Source organism: Chiloscyllium punctatum, chromosome 10 (genome assembly GCF_047496795.1).
Source record: "Chiloscyllium punctatum isolate Juve2018m chromosome 10, sChiPun1.3, whole genome shotgun sequence".
Classification (NCBI taxonomy): domain Eukaryota; kingdom Metazoa; phylum Chordata; class Chondrichthyes; order Orectolobiformes; family Hemiscylliidae; genus Chiloscyllium; species Chiloscyllium punctatum.
In genome coordinates, this window is record NC_092748.1 from 74,902,151 (window position 1) to 74,922,809 (window position 20,659).

Here is a 20,659-nt window from a genome sequence, read left to right on the forward strand (position 1 = left end):
ATGCCCTACTTAAGGCTGAACAAGCAATTTTGGAAGCTTGAACATGAACTTTTGCTTTTTTTATCTCATTGCATTTGTAAACCTAAGTAATGAATATACTTTTAAAACCAGCTTACTCACTTATCCTATCAACTTTCAGGCAATGTTGTGGAGATGACAGTGTTGGACTGGGAGAGACTAATAGCCAAATTCTATACTTGTGAGATGGCCTCAACTGTGATCTTGATTATGTCATGTTACATGTGACCCCACCACACCCTTCTGTATCGGTAACATCTTCCTTACTGTCCTATTTTAAAACTGTCATGTTGATAAATTATTATGGCCTCTCTACCTTAATTAGTTTGTAAAATTTTGGATTACTTATTACTTTGGTTAGACATTTGTCATGCAACTGTTATACCTATTATGTTACTCCAGTCATTTTGTTTGTTTCCAGCACCACCTTATTTTCAATTTTTTAAAGTTATCTCTGCCCCAATTAATCTGATCATTTACTAGGAATATGGGTCATCCCTTCACTTGTTATTCAGCTGTTGACACTTTACTCACACCATCTGACACTCTTGATCACTTGCAGAGACCTATTATTCAGCCTGTCAACACTCCACTCACAGCACTTGTATGATCTTTTGATCTCTCTGCGAATAAATTCTATGTCTATGTGTTTCTTTCTCACTTCACCTGGCAAACAGGCCATGCTTCAAAAGCTTGTGATTACAAATAAACCTGTTGGATCATAATTGTCAGTCTTACATCTATGGTCAGCAAAGTTTTGGATAGAATTCTGAGGGATAGGATTTACAACTATTTGGAAAAGCATAGCATGATTAAAGGCAGTCAGCGTGGCTTTATGAGGGGCAGGTCATGCCTCACAAATCTTATTGAGTTCTTTGAGGAGGTGACAAGACAGGTCGATAAAGGCCAAGCAGTGGATGTGGTGTATATGGACTTCAGCAAGGCATATGATAAGGTTCCTCATGGTAGGCTCATTCATAAAGTCAGGAGGTATGGGATACTGGGAGATTTAGCTATCTGGATTGGCTGACAGAAGGCAGAGAGTGGTTGTAGATGGAAAGTATTCTGCCTGGAGGTCAGTGTTGAATGGGGTCCCGCAGGGCTCTGCTCTTGAGCCTCTGCGCTTTGTAGTTTTTATAAATGACTTGGATGAGGAGGTTGAGGGGTGGGTTAGTACATTTGCAGATGACACAAAGGTTGGCGGTGCTATTGATAGAATCCAGGGCTATTGCAGGAATAGTATGACATAGACAGAATGGGCTGAGAAATGGCAGCTGGAGTGCAATCTGGATAAATGCGAAGTGATGTATTTTGGAAGATCAAACTCGAATGCTGAATATAGGATTAAAGACAGGATTCTTGGCAATGTATAGGAACAGAGGGATCTTGGTGTTCAAGTACATATATCCCTCAAAGGTGCCACCCAAGTGGATAGGGTTATTAAGAAAGCACATAGTGTTTTGGCTTTCATTAATGGGGAATCTAGTTTAAGAGCCTCGAGGTTTTGCTACAGCTCTGCAAGTCCCTGGTGAGACCACACTTGGAATATTGTGTCCAGTTCTGGTCGCCCTACTATAGGAAAGATACAGAGGCTTTGAAGAGGGTGCTAAGAAGGTTTACCAGGATGCAACCTGGACTGGAGGGCTTGTCTTATGAAGAGAGGTTGACTAAGCTTGGAGTTTTCTCTCTGGACAGAAGGAGGAAGAGAGGTGACCTGATCGAGGTATACAAGGTAATGAGAGGCATGGATAGAGTCAATAGCCAGAGATTTTTCCCCAGGGCAAGATTGACTGGCACGAAGGGTCATAGTTTTAAGATATTAGGAGAAAGGTATAGAGGGGACGCCAGAGGAAGGTTCTTTACACAGAGGCTTAGTCATACGTGGAATGCATTGCCAGCAGTGGTGATGAAACAGAGTCGTTCAGGACATTTAAGCGACTGCTGGACATGCACATGGATAGCAGTGAATTGAGGGGTGTGTAGGTTAAGCTATTTTATTTTACATTAGGATTAATCCTCGGCACAACATCGTGGGCCAAAGGGCTGTGCTTTACTTTTCTATGTTCTATGTTCTAACCTGGTGTCACCTGATTTATGACCTTTTCAGGGAATGTGCAATGTCTGCTGTTAACCTACTTTTTTTTTTAAAATGTCATTTATAAAATCTTACATGGATCTGAATGATGTGATCTAAGCAACAAATGTGGCAGATCTCCCTCAATATTTGGAGAAACTACAGCATCTTTCAACTAAGTTCCAGATGTCAAGGCAAGATTCTCACGAGGTAGTGGCAAGTTACTTACTAAGGGAGATCATTTTGAGTGTGAGCAGCAGCTAAGGTAAGACAGTTTGTTTTAAAATTACTTACCGGTAGCGGGCAGCGGTGTTTTTTTTTTCTCTTCACAGAAAGAGCGGGAGCAACAGGGGGAAGTGACGAAGACCAGAGGGGCAGCCGAGACCCGGAAGCAGGTATTGTGTAAGCTTAGCTGGGTAGGTTTTTTCCCTATAAAAGCACGCAGGAGAAGAACCCGAGGCACTACAGAGGTAGTGCCTTCCACCCGCCCTCCTCCTCTAACCTAATAATAAGACCCGTTGTGGTAAGTAGATAAGTGCTGCATTTTGCTTGTTCTACTCTTTAGACCAGTTTTTTTTAAACAAAGGTTACTTTTAGAGGGATGGCGGTGAAGGCAGTGCAATGTTCCTCTTGCAACATGTTTGAGGTAAGGGATGCCATGGACATCCCTGCTTATTACACTTGCAGGAAGTGCACCCATCTCCAGCTCCTCCAAGGCCGTGTTAGGGAACTGGAGCTGGAGTTGGATGAACTTAGGATCATTTGGGAGGCAGAGGGGGTCATAGATCGGAGCTTTAGGGAAGTAGTAACTCCAAAGATTGCAGACAGATGGGTGACAGTGAGGGGGACTGGGAGGAAGTAGCCAGTGCAGGGACCCCCTGCGGCCGTTCCCCTCAAGAACAAGTATACCGTTTTGGATACTTATGGGGGGGACGACTTACCAGGGGTAAGTAATGGGGCTCAGGCCTCTGGCACGGAGCTTGTCCCTGTTGCTCAGAAGGGAAGGGTGGAGAAGAGCAGAGCAATAGTAATTGGGGACTCGATAGTTCGGGGCACAGATAGGCGGTTTTGTGGGGGCGAGAGAGACTCATGTTTGGTATGTTGCCTCCCAGGTGCAAGGGATCGTGTTTTCCGGGTCCTTAAGGGGGAGGGGGAGCAGCCTGAAGTCGTGGTCCACATTGGCACCAATGGCATAGGTAGGAGGAGGGCTGAGGATGTTAGGCAGGCTTTCAGGGAGCTAGGTTGGAAGCTCAGAGTTAGAACAAACAGAGTTGTTGTCTCTGGTTTGTTACCCGTGCCACGTGATAGAGAGTCGAGGAATAGGGAGAGAGAACAGTTAAATGCGTGGCTACAGGGGTGGTGCAGGAGGGAGGGATTCCAGTATTTGGATAACTGGGGTTCTTTCTGGGGAAGGTGGGACCTCTATAAACAGGATGGTCTACACCTGAACCTGAGGGGCACCAGTATCCTTGGCAGGAGGTTTGCTAGTGCTCTTGGGGGGGGGGGGGGTTAAACTAACTCTGCAGGGGCATGGGAACCTAGACTGTAGCTTTAGGGTGCAGGACCTGGAGTGTAGGGAGGTTAGGAACATGGCATCAATCTCAAAGGAGGGTGCCTGTAAACAGGAAAGTGGCTTGAAGTGTGTATACTTCAATACAAGAAGTATACGAAATAAGGTAGGTGAACTTGCAGCGTGGGTTGGTACCTGGGACTTTGATGTTGTGGCTATTACGGAGACATGGGTAGAGCAGGGACAGGATTGGCTGTTGCAGGTTCCAGGGTTTAAATGTTTTAGTAGGGTCAGAAGTGGGGGTAAAAGAGGGGGAGCTGTGGCATTGCTTGTCAAAGATAGTATTACAGCGGTGGAAAGGACGATGGATGAAGACTCGCCATCTGAGGTAGGTTGGGCTGATGTTAGGAATAGAAAAGGTGAGGTCACTCTGTTAGGAGTCTTTTACAGGCCTCCTAATAGTCCTAGAAACATAGAAGAAAGGATTGCGAGGATGATTCAGGAGAAGAGTGAAAGTAATAGGGTGGTTGTTATGGGGGACTTTAATGTTCCTGATATTGATTGGGAAAGCTATAGCTCAAGTTCGTTAGATGGGTCGGTGTTTGTCCAATGTGTGCAGGATGGTTTCCTGACACAATATGTAGATAGGCCAACAAGAGGTGAGGCCATACTGGATTTGGTTCTGGGTAACGAACCAGGCCAGGTTTCAGAATTAGGGGTAGGTGAACACTTTGGGGACAGTGACCACAATTCGGTGACTTTTACTTTAGTGATGGAGAAGGATAAGTGTGCACTGCAGGGTAAGAGTTATAGCTGGGAGCAGGGAAATTATGATGCGGTGAGGCATGGCTTGGAAAAGTAGGCTTCAAGGCAAAGGCGTAATTGATATGTGGAGCTTGTTCAAGGAACAACTATTGAGTGTCCTTGATAAGTATGTACCTGTCAGGGTCGTGTGAGGGAGCCGTGGTTTAATAAGGAATTGGGATCCCTTGTTAAATGGAAGAGGGCGGCCTATGTAAAGATGAGGCGTGAAGATTCAATTGGGGCAATTGAGAGTTATAAGGTAGCCAGGAAGGACCTGAAGAGAGAGCTAAGAGCAGCAAGGAGGGGACATGAAAGGTCCTTAGTTGGTAGGATTAGGGAAATCCTAAGGCTTTCTATAGGTATGTCAGGAATAAAAGAATGACTAGGGTAGGAATAGGTCCAGTCAAGGATAGTAGTGGGAAGTTGCGTGTGGAGGTTGAAGAGATTGGTGAGACACTGAATGAATACTTTTCGTCAGTATTCACTCAGGAACAGGACATTTTTGCCGATGTGAATACTGATTCACAATTAATTAGAATGGACGGCTTTGAGGTATGTAGGGAAGAGGTGTTGGAAATTCTGGAAAGGGTGAAAATAGATAAGTCCCCTGGGCCTGATGGCATTTATCCTAGGATTCTCTGGGAAGCAAGGGAGGAGATTGCAGAGCCATTGGCCTTGATTTTTGTGTCCTCTTTGTCGACAGGAGTAGTGCCAGAGGACTGGAGGCTAGCAAACGTGGTTCCCTTGTTCAAGAAGGGGAGTAGGGATAATCCTGGTAACTATAGGCCAGTGAGTCTCACTTCTGTTGTGGGCAAAGTCTTAGAGAGAATTGTAAGGGTTAGGATTTATGAACATCTGGATAGGAATAATGTGATCAAGGATAGTCAGCATGGTTTTGTGAAGGGCAGGTCGTGCCTCACAAACCTTATTGAATTCTTTGAGAAGGTGACTAAGGAGGTGGATGAGGGGAAAGTGGTAGATGTGGTGTATATGGATTTTAGTAAGGCGTTTGATAAGGTTCCCCATGGTAGGCTACTGCAAAAAATACGGAGGTATGGCATTGAGGGTGAGTTGGAGGTTTGGATTAGGAATTGGCTGGCTGGAAAAAGACAGAGGGTAGTAGTTGATGGTAAAGGTTCATCTTGGAGTGCCGTTACTAGCGGTGTTCCGCAAGGATCTGTTTTGGGACCATTGCTGTTTGTCATTTTTATAAATGACCTGGAGGAGGGGTTAGAAGGTTGGGTGAGCAAGTTTGCGGATGATACAAAAGTCGGAGGAGTTGTTGACAGTGAGGAATGATGTGGCAGGTACAACGGGATATAGATAAGCTGCAGAGCTGGGCAGAAAGGTGGCAAATGGAGTTCAATGTAGCTAAGTGTGAGGTGATTCACTTTGGTATGAGTAACAAAAAGATGGGGTACTGGGCTAATGGTCGGATACTTGGTAGTGTGGATGAGCAGAGGGATCTTAGTGTCCATGTACACAGATCTCTGAAAGTTGACACCCAGGTAAATAGTGCGGTGAAGAAGGCATATGGCGTACTGGCTTTTATTGGTAGAGGAATTGAGTTCCAGAGTCCCGAGGTCATGTTGCAGTTGTATAAGACTCTGGTGCGGCCGCATCTGGAGTATTGTGGGCAGTTTTGGTCGCCATACTATAGGAAGGATGTGGAGGCACTGGAACGGGTGCAGAGGAGGTTTACCAGGATGTTGCCTGGTATGGTAGGAAGATCGTATGAGGAAAGGCTGAGGCACTTGGGGTTGTTTTCATTGGAGAAAAGAAGGTTTAGGGGTGACTTGATAGAGGTGTACAAGATGATTAGGGGTTTAGATAGGGTTGACCGTGAGAACCTTTTTCCACGTATGGAGTCAGCTATTACAAGAGGGCATAGCTTTAAATTAAGGGGTGGTAGGTATAGGACAGATGTTCGGGATAGGTTCTTTACTCAGCGAGTCGTGAGTTCATGGAATGCCCTGCCAGTAGCAGTGGTGGACTCTCCCTCTTTATGAGCATTTAAGCGGGCATTGGATAGGCATATGGAGGATAGTGGGCTAGTGTAGGTTAGGTGGGCTTGGATCGGCACAACATCGAGGGCCGAAGGGCCTGTACTGCGCTGTATTCTTCTATGTTCTTTGTATCATTCATTGCATGTTAGCGGCCATATTAGCCATACATCTCACTCCTTTAATATGCAGCTTTCTATCCCACCACCTGCCACTAGCAAACCATATGCTGAGAATTCCCAACATGGAAACCAGAGCAGGTACCTGGTAACTTCAGCTAACAGCTTGCTCCAAAGGACCTCCATGTTGGACCTTGGACACCACATCACAGGGCATACTCTGTGAGCACCAGCCACACACATTCCACATCCAGAAAGATAGGTCTCCAACAAGTGCCAAATTCTCAAAACCCCAACGCCACAAATCTAATCCACTTGTGGTATGCATCTGCACTTCAATGTTACTCCTCTGGTCACAATGGCAACTATCATTGCAATACTGCAGCAAGGAGCCTTTGCACTTAGGCACACACACCTAGCTCATTGACTGGCCCAGGCTGAATACCCAGCCTGGAAAAGTGAGGACTGCAGACTGTGGGGGAGGTTGAGTGGTGGGGGGTGGGGGGGTTGGAGGGGGGTTGGGGGGGGGGGGGGTGTTTAAACTCACTGAGATCCTTGTAGAGAGAGGAGGAGGTAAGCATCCTTGGAAAACTTCTTCCGGTATACTTGCTGTCTACTGTTCACTCACTTCAACGCTTTCTGGATGCTCAGAGAATCCATGCCTGTCATATCATGTCTTTTTTCACTTTGCCACTCAGCCAGAGATGCCAGACTTAAAGTACATAGAGAATGGATGGTTAAAAAGACATTTGGCAGGCTTGCCTTCATTGCTCAGTCATAGAGTCATAGAAATGTACAGCACGGAAGCAGACCTTTCAGTCCAACTCACCCATGCCTACCAGATATCCTAATCTAATCTCGTCTCATTTGCCAGCACTTGGACAATATCCCTCCAAACCCTACCTATTCATACACCCGTCCAGACGCCTTTTAAATGTTGTAATTGTACCAGCCTCCACCACTTCCTCTGGCAGCTCATTCCATACACGTACCACCCTCTGCGTGAAAACGTTGCCCCTTATGTCCCTTTTAAATTATTCCCCTCTCACCCTATGTCCTCTAGTTCTGAACTCCCCCACCCAAGGGAAATGACTTGTCTATTTGTCCTATCCTTGCCCCTCATGATTTTATAAACTTCTATAAGGTCCTCTCAGCCTCCGACACTCAAGGGAAAACAGCCCCAGCCTATCCAACCTCCCCCTTTAGCTCAAATCCTCCAACCCTGGCAACATCCTTGTAAATCTTTACTGAACCCTTTCAACTTTCACAACATCCTTCCGAGATAGAATATTGCACACAATATTCTAAAAGTGGCCTAACCAATGTCCTGTACAGCCACACACGACCTCCCAACTCCTGTATTCAATCCTCTGACCAATAAAGGAAAGCACTTCAAATGCTTTCTTCACTATCCTATCGAACTGCAACTCTATTTTCAAGGAACTATGAACATGCACTCCAAGGTCCCTTTGTTCAGCATTGCTCCTCAGGACCTGACCATTAAGTGTATAAGTCCTAATCTGATTTGCCTTTCCAAAATATAGTACTTCACGCTTATCTAAATTAAACTCCATCTGCCACTCCTCGGCCCATTGGCCCATCTGATCAAGATCCCGTTGTACTCTGAGATAACCTTCTTTACTGTCCACTATGCCTCCAATTTTGGTGTCCTCTGCAAACTTATTAACTATACCTCATATGTTCACATTCAAATCATTTAAATAAATGATAAAAAGTAGTGGACACAGCACCGATCCCTGTGGCACATCACTGGCCACAGGCCTCCAGGCTGAAAAGCAACCTTCCACCACCACCTTCTACCTTTGAGCCAGCTCTGTACCCAAATGGCTAGTTCTCCCTTGTATTCCATGAGATCTAACCTTGCTAATCAGTCTATCATGAGGAACCTGTCAAATGCCTTACTGAAATCCATATGGATTTCAATCCTCTTTGTTACTTCTTCAATAAACTCAATCAAGTTTGTGAGACATGTTTTCCCACACACAAAGCCATGTTGACTATCTCTAATCAGTCCTTGCCTTATCAAATGCATGTAAATCCTGTTCCTCAGGATTTCCTCCAACAACTTGCCCATCACCAAGGTCCCACAAATTGGGACATTATGTTGAGGTTATACAGGACATTGATGAGGCCTCTTCTTGAATATTGTGTCCAGTTCATGTTGCCCAGTTATAAGCTGGATATTATTAAGCTGGAGAGGGTTCAGAAGACATTTACCAGGATGTTGCCAGATATGGAAGGTTTGAGTTATAAAGAAAGGCTGGATATGCTGGGACATTTTACATTGGAATGTAGGAAGTTGAGAGGTGACCTGATAAAAATTTATAAAACAATGAGAGCGAGAGTTGATGGTAGTTGTCTTTTCCTCGCATGGGTGATTTCAAGACTAGGGAACACATTTTTAAGGTGAGAGGAGTGAGATTTAAAAAAGACATGAGACTTTTTTTTTACACTGATGGTGGTGTGTAATGAACATTCTGTGTGGAAGTGGTTCAGGCAGGCACAATTACAATGTTTGAAAGACATTTGGGTAGATACATAAATAGGAAAAGTTTGGAAAGATATGGGCCAGGAACAGACAGGTGGGCCTAATTTAGTTTTGGGTTATATTCAGCATGGACTGATTTGACCAAAGGGTCTGTTTCTGTGCTACAAGATTCTAAGACTCTCACTGCTGTATTGCCATGCCATTAAAGCAGTTACAAAGCCAGGAAGCTTGGCATTGTTGTCAGCAGTCCTCAGACAAGTCAAGGGGAGGAACTAAAAAAAAGAGAAATTGCTGGAAAAGCTCAGCAGATCTGGCAGCATCTGTCGAGAGAAATCAGAGTTACTGTTTTGGGTCCAATGACAGTACCCCAGCACTAATGGTAGCAAGGAAAATGTTGTTTTTTTTCTGCAGACGATGAAGCTGGGAGTGTGTAAAGAATAAATGACAGGTGGGGATAAAGCCCAAAGAGAGAGAAGAACAGTTGACAGACAAAGGAGTAGATAATGAATAGGCTAGGAAAATGAATAGCTATTAATGGGGACTGTTCGTGGCTAACAATGGGTTGTGTGTAATAGCAGACCATGTGATAGCAAGGCCCGGTGTGTGGGGAGTTGATGTAAGGACACATGTGATGATGCTGTCACTTTAAAAAGGTTATTTTAGCCTTGGCTATTGAAGAGAGGTCATAAAGGCAGAGGTGCTCAGGATTCTAGGGAGTTTGACATTGGAAGGGGAGTGGCCGGTTTTCCCAGTACTGTTTTGTTTTCTAGTTTGTATTAGCTGTAGAAATCAGAAGATGTAAGAGTCCAGGAGAGTTGCAAGCTTCAGTAAAGAGCTCCTCTGACTCTCTTCTGAAATCTCTCTTTGGATGTTGTTCCCTGCTGCCTGTAAGAATCTGTTTTTGAATTTACCTTTTTGCCAAGGAGTATGTTGTTGGGGTATTGCTGCATTGGAACAGTTAACTAGTAATAGTTGCTGTATTGGGTTGGTTAAGTTTTTCAGTCGTTAATTTATTGTAAATTCCACTTTCTTTTGTTCGTGTTTCAACTGTACTGTTTAAATAAATTGTTTTGCTTAAAGCCGAGGTGTTTGACCAGTTGTAGCACACCTGGAATATCCACTTCGTAACTGACTTTAAAATAAGAAAACGTTAGGGTCTAGACTACCTTCTTAAAATATTTTGTGGGGGGTGGAGCTGGGCTGTTGCATAACACATGAGAGAAGCTCAAGTCCGAAAGTTGTTAAACTCGATATTGAATCCATTGGCTTTCGAGTTCCCGAGCAGAAAATAAAGTACCGTTCTTTCAGATCAATCTGAGTTTCACTGGAGCACTGCATTAAGCCCGAGGCAGGGATATTGACCAGAGAACAAGGTGGTGTGTCAGTATCCCTCAGCACAGTATGTCAAGGGCAGCCTCCCAAACCAGTCCAGGAAACTGGACACATCAGTCAGCCTACTCAGGGCGTTCAGAGTCAGAATGCGCTCCTTATAAGGGCTGAGGAACCAAATATCAGGCAAGCCACCACCTCTGTGAACTCATTCTGTCTTATTGTGGGCTATTTTCTCCTGGAATGAGAAAGACATAGATATTAAGGGAGATGAAAATGGGTGACACAGCTGTTAGTGCTAGTGCAGATGGGGAAGTGTCTCAAGTGAGTCAGAAGGAAGTGCAGAGGCCACACAATGTCTGTGGTGTCAGGGACTGAGTGGCTGAGAGCAAGTGAGGGAAGTTGTTGCAAGCATTAGTGAGTGGGAGAGCATGAACCTTGGTTGACAGAAAGTACAGAGTCAGAGGGAGTGTGAGGAATCAGATAGAAAATATGCTGGCTAAGCACAGAAGTTCATTGATGGGGCACTGTCTTCCATTATTAATCATGTCCTGGGTAAATGTCAGAACCATGCAAAGCAGCTTCAGACCAACAGTGCTGCTCCAGGTGCACAAGGCCTCTTAGAGTCATAGAGATGTACAGCATGGAAACAGACCCTACAGTCCAACCTGTCCATGCCGACCAGATATCCCAACCCAATCTAGTCCCACCTGCCAGCACCCAGCCCATATCCGTCCAAACTCTTCCAATTCATATACCCATCCAAATGCCTCTTAAATGTTGCAATTGTACCAGCCTCCACCACATCCTCTGGCAGCTCATTCCATGCACGTACCACCCTCTGTGTGAAAATGTTGCCCCTTAGGTCTCTTTTATATCTTTCCCCTCTCACTCTAAACCTATGCCCTCTAGTTCTGGACTCCCCGACCTCAGGGAAAAGACTTTGCCTATTTATCCTATCCATGCCCCTCACAATTTTGTAAACCTCTATAACGTCACCCCTCAGCCTCCGACGCTCCAGGGAAAACAGCCCCAGCCTGTTCAGCCTCTCCCTGTAGCTCAGATCCTCCAACCCTGGCAACATCCTTGTAATCCTTATCTGAACCCTTTCAAGTTTCACAACATCTTTCCGATAGGAAGGAGACCAGAATTGCATGCACCAGGAATGCTGGATAGTTCTGGAATATCCCAAGCAGTAGCAAGTTGTTTCTGGTATAGCAAGTGATAAAGTGAGGCTAGAATCAGGCAAAAGGGACATTATAGTGACGGGTAGGTAGTTAATCAGATGGGTTTCATAAGAAATGGTTAGAAATCTAATTTGGTTCTGTGGACAGAAATTCTCCAAAAGCCTCAATGTAACTGACACATCGCCAAAATAGTATAATATTCATTCATATTAAATACATTAATGAATGCTACGCAGTGGATGTTTTAAAATTTGATTAATCTGAAACCATCAATTATTCAGCTAACAGTATCTCGTGCTCATTAGCAACTGTGCAGAAAAGAAAACAAAATCAGCCTCAGGTATTGTTTGCAGATGATATCAATTTCTGTTTATAAAATATTTGTCAGTACATTCCTTTCTGTGCAGTATCACTCGTCAAATACAAAACAGAAACTTGCCCAGGTGATTAACGTAAACTCAATAATGCTCTCCTCATTGTTACAAAGTCATAACAACAATTTAGAAAGATTTCACACTGTTTTGATATCAGTGAAAATAAATTTACACTGGCATAGCTTATCAATCCATTAGTTTTACAGGAAACTTTATTAAGTACAGCACTTGTACCATTATTACACCATTACCTATTTGTAATGATGCACAAAACAGATATGTTCCCACCCCACGCTTACTGTTTGTTATGAGCAATCGCTCTTATTTATCTTGGCTTTGGAAAGCTTAAATTGCAGCTATGCATGAAATTGAAATTCCAATCACAAATGCCAATCATACTCCTTCTAATAGACTCAGTGATTGACATTTCAGCATTTTAAACTGACATATGTACAATATTCTCGTCAAAATATACCAAATAACACCAACACAGACGAACTTAATTACACCCATCAATAGCATTAACAGGACCAAGCAAGTCACTGCAATACTGTACTTGAACCTTTGCTCTAATCCACTGTAGATTCCGCAGCAAGTTTTAAAAAACAAGGAACAGATTGAGGGCAATTGCTTCCATCGGTGAGCAGCTTAATCCAATAAACTAAAATGCCTAAGGTGCAAAGACTGAGAAAATACATTATGAGAATTTAAGAACTTACGACAGCTTCTTTCATCGATTTTGTCAGTGCAGTCATCGACATGGTCACACCTGTACTCACTTGGGATACATTTTCCATTGGTGCAAGTATACTGCTGACTAGTGCATGTTTTTGCAGCTACACAGTGAGGAGAAAGAAATGTTTATCAAAAGAAGAATTAACTTTACATGCTAAAGATCTAAACACTATTCAATATTGTTTGTACGTTCACATTTAGTAACAAGTTAAGCCCATACAACATAAAATATAGACAACAAGAACAGTTTATCCTGGACACTCTTCATGTCAGCTGTATACAGTAATTTACCACAAACTAACATCACAATGCTAAATCAATTAAACTAAGTTTAAAATCACACAATCACCTGATGAAGGAGCAGCGCTTCAAAAGCTAGTGCTTCCAAATAAACCTGTTGGACTATGACCTGGTGTTGTGTGGTTTTTAACTTTGTCCACCCCAGTCCAATATCGGCACCTCCAAATCAAATAAACTAAATTTCCTGATATGCAGGCTGCATTTGAATCATTTGTCTTCTAGCATGTACAATGATGCACTGGACACAGATTTTGTTTTCCCTATGTGTTCAATTTCTCTTTTATAATTATCTATGCACTGGCCTAAAATATTTTCTATTTGCTTGTAAGTAAAATATGTTTTCACAGGAAGGATTGTACTTGCAGTCATAAAGGGAGATTTTAAGGTCACCCACTGAACAGAAACAGAGTGGCCAAAGCCCAAAAATGATTAAATTACTTACAGTGTGGAAATAGGCCCTTCAGCCAAACAAGTCCACATCGACCCTCTGAAGAGCAACCCACCCAGACCCATTTCCCTCTTCACCTAACCTGCACATTTTTGGACTGTGGGAGGAAGCCAGAGCAAACTCCACACAAACACGAGGAGAATGTGCAAACTCCACACAGACAGTTGCCTGAGGTGGGAATTGAATCTGGGTCTCTAGCACTGTGAGGCAGCAGTGCTAACCACTGTACTACCGTGCCTCCCACAAATGCTGGAGATCGACTTACAGCCTTGTTCTTTCTGACACTGCAACCTTCATTCTTTTTTTCCAGGGTCCTCAGGTAATCTCAAGCAGGTGCCCAGCTCAGTTACTATTTAATTTAAGATTATACGTCATGAAAATATATGAGGATCTCAATTAATATTCAACCAACCCTCTTATAAGACTGCCTCATTTGAAATTATCAGGTAAGTGTGAGATTTGATCCAGTTAATATGATCTAGGCAAACCTTTTAAATGTGACGGACACATTTAAATTAGATTCTCAGATGTAGGAAATGAAAAATAAATTGAATAGAATTTTCAAACAAAACAAGAAATTGGAATAGGTTTTCAGTGAAGTAAAGTGGAAAGTACGAATGGGATTAACAGACAGTAGGTTTGCTGTATATGGTGATAAATCAAGTAAGTAAAGTTGATTTACTTCTTAAATTTTGCTGAAGTTTCAAATCAATGCAGCACTAGATTTCTGACATTAAAGGACATCAGTGACAAGATTACAACATTAGTACTGGCACAATCCATAACAAGATAATTAGAATGCCTTCACACTTGTTCAAGCATTGACACTTGCACTGAAATGGATTTCTGACCAAAATCTCTGTCCACTAGACTTGATACAATCACAAAGACCAAGGCTCTAATATTTGCCTTTACAAGGTGTTTCTGTACTGCGAAAATGCTGGTAAGGTAGGAATCCAAAGTATTACCACCACCGAGCACCTCCTCCATATTCTATCCTGACACCTTGCATTTCTCACTTAGGGTGGGGAAAGGATTGAGGGAAGGCATGCATGCACAGTTCCCACAGGTAGCTAGCCACTTAAATTTTTAACTGGTCCGTTTACACCATATTTTGGAGTGCCTGGTGTCTGAAACCTGGAGTATGGAGATTAGAGTAGGTGAGGACAGGTCATCCTGAATGCATTTCTTTTGGATAGTCAGTGTACCCCTTTGGAGAGCTCAGCACCTCTGCGGATATGGTTCTAATACACCTTGGGAGTAGGGCAGGAGATGGGAAGAGTATCAGCTATCCTTTTAAACTGTTGAATATGAAGGTGCCAACACTGGCACCTCCAACTATGGAGAAGACTGTTTTATAATAAATGCATAAAATCCTTCAAACTGCCCAACTTGTGAAGGTCAACAAGTGTCAAGAGTGTGGTCTACAATATGAAACTTTAAGTAATAGAACTATTGCTTTTCTCCTATGTACATGAGCACTTGTGGATACTCCGGGTGGCAAGGCAGGTGAAGGTAGAAGGCTGATGATTGGAAATAGGCACTCAGTTGTCATTGGAGATAAAGGGGCATACAATGGCATGGGAGAACATGTAAGGTTATCATGACGGGTACAGGACAAGAGGTTGCATGAATTCACATGGTTAGGGCATTGGGGGTGTGTGAGATGAACGATTGCGAAGGATGGGGGCTTGAGAAATTATTTATGTTTCTCCCCTGTTGGAGAAGTAAGGTTTGGATATGGTTTGTGGGAGCACGACAGACCTTGGAGGAGGTAAAGCAGCCCTTGGTAGATATAAGGCACTCTTTGGGATTCTGAAAAGGCATACTTGTGCTCAAGAAGAGCCTAAGTTCATTGGAACTGCAAAAAAGAGAACTGTCCAATAACACATTTAAAAAGAAAAGCAATAAATATTTCAGAGTGCCTTTTCACATAAGCCATTATAAAATTTCCATTGCAAACTTAGTTAGTTCCCAAATTAGTGAATGTTTTATTCACATACAGGATGTAGACATTATTGACAGAGTCAACATTTACTGACATTCCCTAATTGCCCCTAAAATTTGCTTTCCTAAGGGATTAGTTAAAGCAATTTCAATGTATTAGATTTTTTTGCATGAATGTGCTCTTTTTCAAAAGTGATACCATAAACATACTGACAAATCAAGAGGCATCTTGACAAAGTAGGGTTAAGCCCATTTTAGATATTAGATGAGCCAACATGGAGATTAAGAGACACAGTGATTCAACGGAGTTGGCATAGCAGCTATACCAGCCTTGGAAATGATTGGATACATATAGAGCATGGGCAATGAAGACGTTAACATGGCATGGAATTTAACAAGGGTCATGTGGATGAATGAATGAGCATGGACTAGCACAGGTGTGGAGAGGTCATGTAGGATGGTACAGCAGCACAGGTAGTTATAGGTTAGCATGAATAGCGCATGTAGATAGTGAGCAAGTGAGAACTGGGAGAATGTTTTATTTTTTATCTTTATCTTTTAAATTTTGAATAGCATGCTGGAGTTCCCAGGCACGATATCTGCCCAGCCAACTTTGGGAACTAATAAACTGCTTTACTTTTCTAGGTTACCCAATCTAATTTGAAAACCAGCCCACTTCTCTGGACAAAATAGTATGTATGAGTGGCCATTTTAAAGGTTGGGTTCACAAAACCAGAATTTCCTATGCCTCTGTGCATATGACTGAAGAATAAAAATTGGGGCCCAACACTGTTAATAATGTATTCTTTTAAAATGTAATGTAAGTAGCTTCTTCTCTTTTTTGACCTTTGACAAACGCTATTGAACTGATCAAACTAAATTATTGATAGTATTAATCTGAAAGTGATTCCTGCTATTGTTGATGTGACTTCATGCATAATTGATTCCGGGCACCAGATTTGTAGTTTAAACAAAAGACTTAATAATTTATTACCAATAAAGTAAATAACAAAGTAAGTTAATGATTTATTTGATTTAAAATAATAACCAGTACAGTCAGTTCTGCTATAACATGATAGATCCATTCTCGTGCAATCCTATATTGTAAGAAAATCACTTAATAGCAGCACCATTTAAACTAATAGAGCCAGAGCCAATACAATGTAAAAATTCAAACTTTAGAAACAGTGTCCCTAATTCGTCAATCATGTTATAACAAATTCATATTGATGAAACTCATGGTATAGCAGAATGACCTGTAATGAATAATTTTTTAAAAAGAAAATAACTAAGATACAGATTACTTAAGCCATTTTCCACAAACATGTATGATGCTTACTTGGTTGATTATTTGAAAACATCTATCAGTGCCACCTCTTCAGTTTACTCTGAGGTAGTTTCAACAGTACTTATAACTTAATTTCTATTCTCTGAACTTCCAATAGCTGATAATAGGAGAAAAGGCAGGGAGCTTGTAAATCTTCATGCTGTAGTATCAACAGTCAAGCTCCTTCTCTTAGAAATTCTCAATTCAAAATAGTTCAAATGCTCTGGATCCTCCCTCTGCTTGACCATCATGTTCCCTTCCAGACTTGCTGACACCAATTCCCAAGTATTGACTTTAATTAATGTCAAACATTTGCTGTCTGTTTAAATGCAAAACCTCTATGGAGCTCTTTGATCGCCAACCAACCTGCAATTAACTTGCAGGCCTGGGCTCACAAGAAACAGTTTGTTCTCTTTTTAAACAAGTGGTTACTTACAGTGCAAAGGTCACCTCTTAGCTCACGATTACAGTTCCAAACCAAAATTTATAAACAGCGATAACTTAATTGTCAGGAGCTATTGCACAAAGTGAATCATCTTAACTTATAAAATGCCTGAAATGACCAATTGGTTACTGGAAAGAAATTATCAGTTAGATGCAACTGTTAGACTGTTTTGTCACAGGAATAGGTTTGTATAGCAATAATTCAAATTACATGAATAAATGGACTACCAATAACTTTATTGGAAGATTAATAAGTATTTGTAAATCCAATTTAAGTGGAAAGCTACACTTCAATTTCATAAAATCCCTGTGCTCAAATTCCTACTATAACTAACTTGTTACTTAACTTTGCTTCATAGACAAATATATCAGCCTTAGACACAATTCCCAAACCTCTGCATCATGGTCTAAAATGTCAAACACTGAAGAAAGAAGGCAATATGGAACTATTTGGAAATTCTTGGCATTCATTTAACAGGCAGATCAGTGTACATTCTCAAGCTGTCATGATAAGGACTGATAATTAATTATGAACAAAATTTCAACAATCATTCAGGACTAAAAGTGGAGATTTATTTTCTCTGTAGTTTTCTTGTAGTTTAAAATCCAAACAAAGCTTTTTTAATCTATATTTCCAAACAAAAATAATAAACCTAAACTACTCTACATCTGTATCATTTGCATTTATACAAACATATCACAAAGCTCAGGCAGGCGACTTAAATAACAAGTAGCAATAAATTCTCTTTGGAATTCATTATAAGTGTCTTTGAGACAGTTTCAATATTTATGTTAAATCTATATAAAATTTAATTAGCTAAATGGCCTGACTCTGTTCCAATCTTTCACTCACTTCAATAATGTATCCATGACTATGTTAAATATTTGGTGTTCTTGAAAGCAATGGGTGCATTGTCTTGGAGATAACAGTAGAATTTGCACTAGGCATTCCTTGTGCAAGGCATCCTCAATCCTTGAATTTCAAGAATTACAAGGCTGATCATGGCAATGGTGACATCCCAGAACAGGTATAACATACATTTTATAAAGCAGCATTGAAATCTATACATAGGAGAATAATCTCTGTCAGGCTGAGTTGAAAGTGGATCAAAGTAGATACTTTTAAAATAACTGAAAAGAAAAGGTGAATTCCAAATTTATACCGACAATATATTAAATAAAATCCTGGACTTACAACATAGATGACGCTCATCAGATCCATCATCACAGTCTTCTTCATCATCACAGACCCAACTTTGAGAAATACATTCCCCATCTCCCTCACACTGGAACTGTCCTGCTGTACAGGTAGGTGGAGCTGAATTCAAAATAAATACAGTATCAGTAAAGTAAAGATAAAAGGGAATTTTAAAATTAGTAATATAATACATACAACTCTGGGTACTCCAATGTCTCAAATTTATGGAACTAGAGTCTTTCAAAGTTTGTGAGAAGATTTGTAGCTCGGGTGCTCGTTGTTGTGGTTCTGTTAGCCGAGCTGGGAATTTGTGTTGCAGACGTTTCGTCCCCTGTCTAGGTGACATCCTCAGTGCTTGGGAGCCTCCTGTGAAGTGCTTCTGTGATCTTTCCTCCAGCATTTGTAGTGGTTTGAATCTGCCGCTTCCGCTTGTCAGTTCCAGCTGTCCGTTGCAGTGGTTGGTATATTGGGTCCAGGTCAATGTGCTTATTGATTGAATCTGTGGATGAGTACCATGCCCCTAGGAATTCCCTGGCTGTTCTCTGTTTAGCTTGTCCTATAATAGGAGAACAGCCAGGGAATTCCTAGAGGCATGGCACTCATCCACAGATTCAATCAATAAGCACATCGACCTGGACCCAATATACCAACCACTGCAACGGACAGCTGGAACTCACAACTGGAAGCAGCAGATTCAAACCATTACAAATGCCGGAGGAAAGATCACAGAAGCGCTTCACAGGAGGCTCCCAAGCACTGAGGATGTCACCTAGACAGGGGACGAAACGTCTGCAACACAAATTCCCAGCTCGGCGAACAGAACCACAACAGCTAGAGTCTTTGTCCAAGAAAATCTTGCCCATGACTGCAGGTGAGAGACAACTGTGCAACTACCTTAAAAAGTTTAGGGAGTTAGTAAATTGTTTTTAAAAAAGCATTGGATCTCGAGATTTGATCAGTTCCTTAACCTGGACAATTATGGCTTATTTTAAAAAGTGAAAACTATTAATACATTCTAGTTTCCCAACATTCAAAACTAAAACAATGTTGAAATAGAAGCAGCAATAGTTTTTGAGAACTGAGGTTCAGAAATAATCAGCTACCTAATTTAAGGGTAAATAATTTTATAAAATGAGCTGTTAATTTCCATTTCATATTCTCAATTAACAAACCAAGTAGAGACTTGGAAGACTCAAAATGGGGATGAGAAATTCTATTCAATAAATAATTGAGCCTTTAAAGAGCAGGAATACATCTGTGATCTGCATTAACTTACCCAATCTCAATCAGGTACCAATATGGGTCCCTTCCTAATTGGAATCCCACAAGCTTCGCTGAATGACACAGCACGTACATAAAATTAGGAATGAATTTCTCATCTGTTGTCTTTCAAACACCTTAATAAATATCACCGTAGAAAATGCAAATAAATATTGTCAACTTCGTTGATGTATGAAAAGGAAAATTGTTGCTCATTGTACTTTAGCTCAAAAAGGAGAGCAGGACCATTCCAGTCATGAATTTTATTTTACTTATAAACATGTAATAGGAGGATGAGGCTCGATCACCTGCTCCAGGACTGAATATGGGTAGCTATCTTTAAAGGTCAGATTGAAAAGCCTGGAATTCTACACACCCAATAACGAAAAGAAAAAATCAGTGCCTCGTTGTTTCTGTACACCCAACCTGTTGTAACATCTATCAACTGTCAGGCAATTACACCCTGCTTTCTTACTGTATCAGTCAACCTACATCTATACATCAGGGTGGATCCAAAGGAACCTTTGGCTTGGGGGCCCCTGCCCAATAATATTTAATTGTACACTGCTGGCCCAGCAGGGGTAATATAGGGATTCTGGAGAAAATGCCAATAAAACAAGGGCCCAGGAAAGACAGAGTCATAGTCAATCTGTGGACACTTCATCAAACCATGGTCAGAGTTGCAGCAAGAGCACACTGAAGGAGGGCTACACACTTTCTATTATATTATTCACAACAAACTAAGGTAGAACATTTGATGTGAGACTGTTTTATTATGGAGTGTTGTCTCAGAAAAGAATTCAGGCAACAAATTACTTCCCAGATGCAATTCTTTTATTCTTTCCTGTGATCTGGGTTTCAGCATTTGTTGCCAATCCTTTATTACCATGAAACTGTGTGAAGAGTTCGGGCATTTCCGAGGACAATTAAGTGCCAGTCACATTGAGGATAACAAACTTTCTTCCCTAAAGGACATATGGTGTAATTCAAAAATATTCGAACACCTCATTGAAAATTACTTCCATAGAAATATATTTAAAAATTAAACTATTCAATATATTGTTAGTTATTAA

General features: G+C 41.6%; 1 protein-coding gene across 3 annotated transcripts in view; it reads right to left on the reverse strand.

The window, feature by feature from the left end:
• The window catches only part of lrp2a (low density lipoprotein receptor-related protein 2a), a 346,919-nt gene that overhangs the window by 263,743 nt on the left and 62,517 nt on the right, over positions 1-20,659 (reverse strand). For all 3 annotated transcript variants that reach the window (XM_072579538.1, XM_072579537.1, XM_072579536.1), the window contains exons 3-4: positions 18,324-18,446; positions 12,647-12,763 (exon numbers count right to left, since the gene is read on the reverse strand). In XM_072579538.1, the coding sequence (XP_072435639.1) occupies positions 12,647-12,763; positions 18,324-18,446 (240 nt within the window). The remainder of the gene's footprint in view (positions 1-12,646; positions 12,764-18,323; positions 18,447-20,659) is intronic.